Raw genomic sequence first — 11,082 nt, forward strand, 5'->3', positions numbered from 1 at the left:
AAGTGAGACATATTATAATAGCTGGCTGAGTGTGCTCGAGCTGTCATCTCTCAAACAATATAACATTATCTTCTGACAGAAATCAGATATGTGACAAAAAAACCCCATCAAGCAGAGTGGAGGACATGATGACAGCTGTGTAAAGTTGGAAATAATTTACAGTTTGCATCACCATAATGAAAATCTAGTGCAACTGTCACAGTGCACTCTGCTCCCCCATCTTGCAGGGACCAGCAGAAGGGGCTCAAGCAGTACATCCAGGGTAAACAGGAGGATAATAGCAATCATACTTATCATTATACCGCTTCACACCTTCCAAGTGCCAAACAAACAAAGGGATAGTGCACTGAAAATACAGCAGTGGCATGCAGGAATTGCAGGGGGATGTCAGGGTGCAGCTTTCTCAGAGTGCCACACCTTGACAAATCTGCAGAATGCGGCTTCTGCGTGACGATCCACGGGTTTTGTCGGGGCTCAGCTGTGGGAGGGATTCTGCAGCTTGCAGCTTGCAATGTGCTGAGTCCCCCACCGTGGAGCCAGGGTCCCTGCAGTCCTTCTGAAGCAGAGAGGGAGGTGAAAGCTGGCTTGAGCTTCCCTTCGCCTCCTGCTAGCCCCACTCTGGTAGGAACCTGCACGCTCTGTTGGGAGGGTGCTGGGAGGAAAGGTGCCAGTGGCATGAGGATGGGCAGAGGTGTGGGGCACTGCCTGAAGTGACCCACAGAGCCCCTGCCTTTGCAGCCACCCTGGTGATCTGGCAGAGCTGGTGGGCTGTGCCTCCCTGTCCCGGTCCAAAAGCAGCCCTGGGCACAATCTCTCAGGGCACTTCCATCCACTCAGCTGCTGTTTGCCAAGTGCTTTGCAGACTTTGCGTGTGAAGGGATAAATGAGAATAAAATATATTATTGTCATTGTTGCTGGGTTTAGTATCATTCTGCCACCAGAGCAGATGGAAAACTTCTCCTCTGTGCATCCCAGCTAAGAAATAATGGGATTTATGTGTTGTGTTTAGATTCTAATGTTATCTAATCCATTTCTCTGCTGAAATCTCTGGGTAAATCAGCTGTCTTGTTGATTTTCTTCTCATTTACATCAGTTTAAAAGCCTTGACCTATGTTACTTCTGGTAATATAAACAAAAAGAAGGAGTAAGGCTGTGTTTTCTGACTACATTTGGAAATGACCATGCCTGCTGCTGTGATAAGGCATTGAGGTTTTTGTGCTGGTAGCCCTGCCTACAGTCTGACCATGGCTCCTCCGTTCTTCTCCCTACAGCTGTAACAGATGCTTCATGTTCACACAGGGATTTAGGTTGGTCACTGCAACATATCAGTTGGGGTGAAAGTGTTAGGGATAAAATGGAGCATTCATGGGGTTTTGATGTCCACATTTCAAGAGGAATGGGACTGACATCTCTGTTAAACTCGATGCATGACAGTGAAAATACAGTCTTGCAGGATAACTCTGCTCATTGTCACTGGTCACTGGACTAATCTGCAAACACCCCGTTTTCATGAGCTCCCCTCGTTCTGGAAAGCCCAGCATCTGGCTGTGACATCTGTCTGTCAGTCCGTGGCTCCTGCTCAGCCCTTGGTCAAAGAGCACTTGAGGCTGAGTACCTGTGAGAGCATGTGGGGTGTCCGAGTTGGGTACCGTAGCTGCATCCTGGGGGATTGAGCTAATATCCGGCTCCGGCGTGCTTCTCGGAGGAGAGATTGCTAAAGGAGTCATCAGGACACGAGATTTCAGCTGCAAAAAGTAATGAAAGTATACACAAGATAGTCCAATTTTATTCTATGTATGTCATGCCCCATGAACTCCCACTCATTAGCAATCTGCTATTGCATCACTTTCTGCAGGCCAGAAGATCCATCCTGCTCCCAGGAGGATACTGGAGCCTGAAGCCTGACTGATTTGCTGCAGACAGCAACGCCTTAAGCTACGGGATGCAAATATTATGCCACCCACCGGGTAGTTATTTACACCTGAGCAAATTGAGCCTAACACTCCAACAAATCAGTGCAATGGCATTTTACGAGCCATTTCATGTGGGTGTAAACAATGCTCCACAACGCAGAAACATGGGGTCTTAACTGCATCGTAATTTAGGGCCAAATTCTGCTCTTCGTTGCAGGGCTGTAAATCTTGTATAAATGCACTGGCACCAAGAGGCTACTCTGGGCTGACACACATGTAAATAAGCTCACACTGTGGTCCAGATTGTGTTATTACCAGCTAGGAAATACAAACTGCTGCACTGTTTCACCCAGGATCTTTGCAACCTGCATCCCAGCTTGGAGAAGAGAAGCATGATGTGAATTTACGGCGCAATATCACAATGTCTTTATGCTGCTAGTACCTGGCAACATCTCACCAGTCAAATGATGATCAGGTCCTCATATTTAAAAAGGACTGATGTGATGGATGCAACCTGAAGGTACCACTCTTGCTTTTCCTTTTGTGAAGAAGGGAAGTAGGGGGAAAGCAGAGAGCCAAGCACACATCTTGCTGGTTTATATATTTACATGTCCTACACCAAAATGTTCTTCTGACAGGCATTTATTTCCTTTTGTTGTTTTTCAATGGACAATGTACAAAGTACATTTTAAGTAAAAATGAAGTCAGACAACTGCCTCCAAACCAAAGCCTGAGCAATCCCTGTTGGTGAGTAGAAGTTGTTTTGGATTAAGATTTTTGTTGTCCATGACTGTGAATTTACATGTCTAAAATCATGGTCACTGTTTCAGCATAATGGTAAAACTAGAAAGCTGGGGAAACGAGAGGGAAGTATGTAGGACTTAGGGACATCTAAGTGAGTTTTTACCTCCCTCTTTTGCTTTCAGTCTGAAAGAGGGAAAAATATTAAATAAGTGCATTTGAGACAAGCTGTGGGTTTGATCTCCTGCCATATGGCAGTTGCAGAGTATGGGGGACCCTGAGCTGGCCCCTGGTTAGTGCCATTTCTCACTTGCCTGCGTTATCCTTTTTTGTAGAGTTGCCTTGACTTCAGATTGGGATCAAGAATGACCAGCAACAAGGTGCTGTCAGTTTGTTTTCACAGAATCACTGACTATGCTGAGTTGGATGGGACCCACAAAGAATCATCAAGGCTCTGCACAGAACCATCCCCAAGAGTCACACCCTGTGCCTGAGAGCATTGTCCAAACACTTCTGAACTCTCTCAAGCTTGGTGCTGTGACCACTTCCCTGGGGAGCCTGTTCCAGTGCCCAGCCACCCTCTGGGTGAAGAACCTTTTCCTAATATCCAACCTAAATCTTCCCTGACACAACTTCATGCCATTCCCTGAGGTCCTGTTGCTGCTCACCAGAGAGAAGAGATCAGTGTGTGCCCCTCCTTTTCCCCTTATGAGGAAGCTGTAACTGCAATGAGGTCTCCCCTCAGTCTCCTCCAGGCTGACCAGACCAAGTGACCTCAGCTGCTCCTCATACGGCTTCACCTCAAGCCTTCATCATCCCTGTTGTCCTTCTTTAGACGCTCTCCAATACTTTAATATCTTTCTATATTGTGGCACCCAGAACTGCCCCCAGCACTCAAGGTGAGGCCGCCCCAGAGCAGAGCAGAGCAGGACAATCCCCTCCCTTGCCCAGCTGGCGACGCTGTGCCTGGTGCCCCCCAGGACACCGCTGGTCCTCCTGGCTGCCAGGGCACTGCTGACTCATGTTCCACTTGCCATCGACCAGGACCCCCAGGTCCCTTTCCACAGCACTGCTTTCCAGCATCTCATTGCCCAGTCTGTCTGTGTATCCATGCCAGGGGCAGAATCTGGCACTTTCCCTCATTGAAATTCATGTGGTTGGTGATTGCCCAGTCCTCTGATTTGTCAAGGTCTCTGCTGGGCCTCCCTGCCCTCCAGGGAGTCAACAGCTCCTCCCAGTTTTGTATATGAGAACATGCTTAGTGTCCCTTCCAGTCCTGCATCCAAGTAATTTTATGAAGATGTTGAAGAGCACAGGGCTGAGAATGTAGCCCTGTGGGAAACCCATCAGTGACAGGTCACCAGTCTGATGTCACCCCATTCCCTATAACCCTTCGTCCCTGACTGGTGAGCCAGTTGCTCACCCATGGCATGATGTGATTTATCCAGCTGTGTGCCTGACATTTTGTCCAGAAGGATACTGTGAAATAAAGTGTTGAAAGCTTTACTGAATGGGAAGAGAACAGAGTTTCAAAAATCAAGGTCTCCATCCAGTTTGGGATTTATTCCATGTAAGAAGGTGAGAAGCAGCATGATTTATTACATTGTATAGCAATATGTCAATTATTCACTTTTCTATGGCAAAGTGGGCTGGCAAAGTGAAACCCACTGTGTAGCCCCTATGTTAGGCTTCTGGGCTTGTTTTTGATCACATATATATATACACACATGTATACAACGAATATATATGTACGTATGTGCATTTGTACGCACTCTATTTATTATATAAAATAGATATATTTATAGAGAGATGTGCAGATATAGAACCACAAAATCATTTAGGTTGGAAAAGACTGCTGAGATCATTGAGTCCAATAATTTCCTGACATTGCCAGGACCACTACTATACCATGTCCCTAAACACCTACATGTCTTTTGAACACTTCCAGGGACAGTGATTCCACCATTTCCTTTGTTCCAGTGCTTGAACACCCTTTTAGTGAAGTATTTTTTCCAAACATACCATCTAAATCTCCCCTAGCATAACTTGAGGTCATTTCCCTTTTCCCTGTTGCTGGTTGTCTGGGAGAAGAGACCAGCCTCACCTGGCTACACCCTCCTGTCAGGCGGTTGTAGAGATTGAAAAGGTCTCCCCAAATCTCCTTTTCTCCCAGCTAAACAACTCCAGCTCCCTCAGCTGCTCCTCATAAGACTCCTCCAGACCCTTCACTGGCTTTGTTGTCCTCCTCTGGACAGGTTCTAGCAATACTTGTATGCTGTCACTCTTACATTTCTCTATATAGATATTATTTTTGAGACAGTACACCTGACAAATTCTGCTTCACTTGCATGTTGGCTCCTTAATATCCTTACTGGCTCACATTCCTGTGGTCCCAAACAGAGGCACAAAAGTCCCCTCTTCAGCCCCTGAGCCTCGTGAGTGTGTGCTGCCTCACCAGCATCATCAGACCTTTTTCTCCTCCTAGATCTTGGAGGCCCAGGCAAGCTTACATTCAAAAGCAAATAAACAGAGGGCAAGGCTTGTGTAAGCTCTCTAGTGTGGAAGCCCCTTTCTTTGTTTGTTGAAATCCCCTGTTTTAGTGAACAATTTACTGCAAAATTAATTGCAACAAAATTAATTGCAACAGCCTCTGGGTACAGATAAATGTCATTTTATTAGGGATAGTAGAGAACTGGCCTTTGTTAGATCAAAATAAAACAATGCCTGATTAGTGCAGAGACAGTACACTAAAAAAACAACAGCTTAGCTACCTCCTGGACACTGAAACCCTGAGTAGTCCCTGAATATAATGGAGGGTAAATCTCAAAGTACTCCATTTTAAGATGTTTTTCCTTGGACTGAGTCTTCTCTATCGAAAAGCCAACCCAACCAACCAGCTGACTGACAGAGCTTGCCAGTAGAAAGCACATATGTGTGAGAGTCAAAAAAAGCAGTGAAGAAGAGAGAGAGAGAAAGAGAAAAAGAGACAGAGGAAATCTGTCAGAGCACATTAGGAAATCCTTGTGGTAAGGCATTGGAATTAGCTTTTGACTATCAAATATCATGAGTTTTAATATGCACAGCATGAGATGTAAAAGTAGTTGCTTTAAAACAAGATCTACTCACCCCCCCCCCACTCTTATGGATTTTCTACCATGGAATTGAGATCAGAGAAAGCTGATCAGGGATTTTGGGTAGGAAATAAGTGTGTCTGCTTTACCAAAGTCACCATGCATGAGATGCAGAGATAGTGGGCTTTTGTGCCATTGATGCTGGCTACAAGTTTGTTTGAGTATGCAGTGGCTGGGGATGGGGAGGACTCCGCTGAGTCCTGGAGTTTTTATTACAACCTGCACACCTCCTCAGAGAAGCCAGGATTCATCTAACTGGTATTTATGTCATCCCCCACCAAAAAAAATGAAAGAGGGTGAAGAACATTTGCCAGGCAACTTTTTTTCTTTCTGAAGATCTCTGCCAGCTTTTATAATAAAATACATGGGAAAGTAACACGATGAACCACAACACAATCTTTCCCTGCAGTTTTCTTAAACCGCTTAGATGCAGGTTCTCATTTTTATCCCTCCCTGTTCCCCTGTACCAGTTGTCCTGAAAAAACAGTTGCTAGAAAAGGCTGGGATTCACTCCATCCCCATGGACTTTTGTCCTTCCAGACAGGAGGGCAGAGGCACCTCCTGGCAATGAGAGCTTTTGCTGCCGGAGAGAGAACCATCTTCAGCCCCTGCAAATGTGCAATAAGGTGAGTGTCTGAGCCAGCCTGGTCCTGCCACGTGGATCTCTGATGGCTGGACAGAAGGTTGCCATTAAGCATACACCAGGGAAGCACAGAGCTTCTGAGCACATGTGTTGGGGTCTGTGGCTCTGCATTTGGCTGTGAGTGAGGAGACTCAGCATAGCACAAGCCCAGTCACTGAGGGTGAGAGGGGAGGTCATCTGACAAAGGCAAACACAGCCCAAGGTCTTTCCCACCTTTCCTTCTTGTGTTGTGCAATAACTCTCTTGTGCACAGCAAATGGTGCAAGTGAGTCTGCACACAGCCTCCTACATCCCATCAGCGTTTCACAGAGAATGAGGCAGGTAACCTTGACAGGAGGGTATACAACCTTGAAATCCAGAGGACAGGTGAATAAACAGGACACTTTAAGGTTGTCTGTGCAATCTCATTCCCAATGTGTCCAAATCCTGACTGCTTATTTGTCATCATTAGCATTGACTTCCAGGGCAGCAGGGTAGCCTGTGTCCCGTAATGGAACTGTCACTCCACACGTGTGACTCTCGCTGCCCACCCCACCTGGTTGATCTGGGCTGGGGCCACCTCCCCGGCTGGGAGCTGCACCGGTTGCACAGAGGGACAAACTGCCCTCGAGCTGCTCAAAGGGTGCCGTGGCTTTGTTTCCCTCTGGCAGGGACGCGATGGTCTGTGCTGCAGTGCTGCCCCATGCGTGGGTCCCTCCGATGTCCTCTAACAGGGCGAATCCCTGCAGGGTGCTAACAATCCCTTCCCTCCTGCAGCCTTTCTAGGCATCTCTTCAGGGCTGCTCTCACTCACAGCCAGAGAAATAAAACCCATCCATCGACTAACCTTCCCCTCTGGCTGCCAGAATAGGCTTTTTCCCAGAGATTTAGACAATCAGAGAGAATATTGTATTTTGGGGAAATGTAACGTTTTATGGCAAATAGCTCCACATAAGGTAGAAAACAGTTTTTGGAAAAACAGCTGATGAAATTTTATAGCCAAAGCTGTGAAAAAATAAACAGGATAGCAAGGAAAAGACTTTTCTTGGTGATGAAGTGTGATGAAATGTCATTTCAGGAAGACACAGATATTTCCTTTAATATCAATGAAAACAGGCAATGGGTCACCTGTCTATAAAGAGCATGTGATTGAAAATGTCTGTTATTCACATCTTGGTCAAAATAAATTTAAATCTAGGCTGTAAATTCCTAGTTTCTTAAAAATTCAGAAGTATTTTTCCATCTGTTCTGTAACAATTCAGCTCTCTGGCTGCTATAAAGAATTTGGTTGTCTGCCATTTGGGCAGGGAGTCATTTTTTAAAATGCATTCAAGTCTTGTGGTATCTGAAACTCGCACAATTATCGAGCTAATTAAATCAAGCTAGAGCTCCCCATGAAAAAATGTAATTTTTGACTCACACTGGGGAAGTGCTTTGGGTGGAGAGGAGCTCACTTCAGCTGAGCACACAGCGTACGTGGGAATACACGGAAAACATTGCTTTGGTGTATGAGTCCTACAGCACAAATCATCCAGGCCAGGAGCCAGGGGTGCTGCAGCTCATGAGTGTCAGCCCCATGCACCTGAGCCATTGGTTACAAAAGGATGCCTTTTATGTGCCATGCTCTCCAAGAAAGAGCCTCATCTCAGATCCACTGCCGAAGGAGGGATGCTGTTGCCTCCTTGCTAAGTGCCTGGGGACAAAGAGGAAGAGTGTGTGGTACCCAGTCAGGGATGAAGTGTCCCTTTGGAAGAAGTGGGGGACACAGCAATCAAATGCTCGGCCACATAGGTCCAAAGCACTGTGTTACTGCAGCATTTCCAGGAATTTAAGTCTACCACTTCCCCCATTTATATATGTGTGGTGATTGGTGAAAGAGTTTTTTCCAGGTGGATGGGTACATTTGGGATAAAACAGAACACATTCCACGGCTTTTTTTTTTTTTTTTTTAGTCAAATTCCAAATCAAATGTAAATGCATGAGCAAGAAGTGAGGGTCACCAAGACAAGCAGGGACAGAAGGGACAGGGTGTGAAAAACCCTGCATACAAGGTCATTGTGGTATTTGGCAAAACAATCTCAAACCTCAAAGACCCCATTTCAGCACATCTCCAATGTATTATTGTCCACACTGGGTGGTTTTGATCTGAACAGTCTGCAAGTCACCCAGCTTTACTGATAATAACTAAGTTACTTGAAATAAATAAATATAATAAATAATAAACTTGAAACAAGAAATACCTCAAGTAAAGCAATTCAGATGTTTCCATCCTGGAGTTTTATCCTGATATGGAAGTGAAAGAATAAAAAGTATTTCCATATCCCACATTTTACAAAGCACTTGAATATTTGCCCCAGTCTTATCTTGGAGCTCTATTTTGGACTACTTTTAGACAGAGGTTAGGGGCTAGGAGGAAGAAGGTCTGGCAGGAGGTGAAAAGGAGGGAAAGGTAAAGATGAGGGTAGCCTGCTCTAGATTAAGCTCAAATCCAAGGATCACAGCAATCAAAGAGTTGGTCCCTGTGTCCAGAGCTCAGCCAGCAGCACCATGCATGGGACATTGTTGCCTCCTATGAACAAGGAGAGACCCACAGAAGAGCCAGGCAACACCCCAGACAAGACCTTCTCCAGGGAAGATTGTTTTATTCACTTTTCTGTCTTGAAACCACGAACTCAAGCAGCTGTGATTTTCCATCAGTCAGCAATTTGCCCTCCTTGTGTAACAGTCTGCATGTCTGTACCAGTGCCCATCCAAAACAAGGAACAGACATGGCAAACATGCACACTGCCCCGAGCTGGCTGGGGACACAGACGGAGACATTAACAGAGCAATCTGATGAGCACAAGACCCCTTACTGAGCTGTGGCCCAGTTTCACTCCCCAGAACAAATTCTCCTTCCCTCAGAATCACAGTCCCATTTTTGCCTGGTGCTGCTCCCACTGCAGTGCTGAGCCCACTGCAGGTGGTGTGGTGGGAGAGACCCAGCCCAGCAGCAGCATCAGAAGGGCTTAAGGCACTAAGGGTTCCTGGCTTTCTTTATTTCTGCCTTTGCCCCAGGGTTGCACAGAGAGCTGGGCAGTGAGCACACAAATAAAGTAAAATACCATTATTTTTCTCAAATAAATGAGTTTTTTTTTTTTTGTTCCTTTGGAAAATTGCTTTTCCCCCCCTCCCTTTATTTCCACTCTCTTGTATTCCTTTTCTTCTCTGTTCAGTTTGTTCAATTTCTAATCACTGTTAGTGAGAGAGAGGAAAGTGACAAATGAGAAACCCTCCCCTGAAGGTGTGCAGCCATCCCACACAACACTGTGGAAAACACTTTCAAAGAGACCAAATTAAAATAACTTTAACCTGTGGGAAAATATGCATGGTGTGGTTCTTGGGGTGTCCTGTGCAGGACCAGGAGCTGGACTTAATTTTCCTCATGGGTCTCCCTCAACTTAGAATACTCTACAATTCTGTGATTTTTTCCACCAGCTCAGGTAGAAGAGAAACCATCTTCTCTTTTGTTTTTGGTTTTTTTTTTTTTTTTCTTTGCATTGCTCTGCCCCAGACTTGCACAACTTTTCCTCTGTTCCTGCATTTCAGCTGAAATTCTAGAAGAAAATGTATGAAGACCAACAGGATGTGGAGAAGGAATGTGAAAGCCATGCATCTACCTTGTGCCCAGGCTTTCTCCCTCTCTTCTTTGGGATCTTCATGGCTGGCAGAGAACCAGCTGGTGCTGAGAAGAGGTTGTGAACAGCCATTTTGATGGGTGCTGGCTGGAGAGGGGGCCGCCCTCGCTTCTTCCCTGCCATCCTGGGGGACTGCATCTCCCCAGCAGCCAGGCTGGGGTCCAGGCACGGTGGGTGGCTCATCTGCCCTAAGAAGAAACAAACAAACAAAAAAAAAAAAGCAATCCAACTTTTATTTAGTTTTTATTTTAGGTTGTTGTTGGTTTGGGTTTTTTGTTGTTGGTTTGGGTTTTGTTTTATTTATCCCAAGGCAGTTTTCTCAATGCTGTAATTTTCCTTCTTACCATTGCTCACAACGCAGCAAGAAACACACCACAGATGTATGACCCTGGGTGGGATTCACCTGACCACAGCCTCACCTTCACCTGACCACAAAACCCTTATCCTTCCCGTTTCCCTCTCCTGACCACAAGTACAGTAGAGGGAGTTGCTCAGGTGGTGACTGCAGTGGTGAGGCTTCTATTGCAGATGTCCAAGAGCTGAATTCCACAACCTCGGGGACACCACCTCGACCCTGCATCCTGCAGTTAAGTGTGATGAAGGCTTGATCTTGGAGCCATCAGTCAGAGGGTGTTTGGGGTAGATGATCTCCTAAAGTCTCTGCCAAACTGATTTTTTTTCACAAATTCTGTGGTTCTGCAAATCCTGCCTCACCTCAGAAGTACTACCAATACCAAAATGGACTTTCCTCCTCTTCATCCACAACACTCCTGGGTGGGGAGGCTGGGCTGGGCCATGAGGCTGCCAGCAGGAGGTAGCTGTGTTAGAGGGCAATTGCCAAACATTTCCTCTCTGCAATTTTATAACATCTGTTACCATGCATGTTAGTAGTGGGCTTTTGGATGTACTCCACGAGCACAGTTACTGCACCACAACTCCATGCACCTGCTGAAGTTGAGCAGGGGTAATGGAGTGGAATCTGGTCCATTTTCCTCTGC

At 46.0% G+C, this 11,082-nt stretch overlaps 1 protein-coding gene across 1 annotated transcript in view; it reads right to left on the reverse strand.

Moving 5' to 3' along the window:
• Nucleotides 1-10,237, reverse strand: part of SCML4 (Scm polycomb group protein like 4) — a 42,202-nt gene extending 31,965 nt beyond the window's left edge. The window contains exons 1-2 of the mRNA XM_041478180.1: nt 10,067-10,237; nt 1,616-1,745 (exon numbers count right to left, since the gene is read on the reverse strand). Coding sequence (XP_041334114.1) covers nt 1,616-1,745; nt 10,067-10,222 — 286 coding nt within the window. The 5' untranslated portion in view covers nt 10,223-10,237. The remainder of the gene's footprint in view (nt 1-1,615; nt 1,746-10,066) is intronic.
• Between the last annotated feature and the right edge of the window lie 845 nt (nt 10,238-11,082).

The sequence above is a fragment of the Pyrgilauda ruficollis genome, unplaced genomic scaffold (assembly GCF_017590135.1).
Source record: "Pyrgilauda ruficollis isolate IOZ18807 unplaced genomic scaffold, ASM1759013v1 scaffold43, whole genome shotgun sequence".
Lineage (NCBI taxonomy): Eukaryota > Metazoa > Chordata > Aves > Passeriformes > Passeridae > Pyrgilauda > Pyrgilauda ruficollis.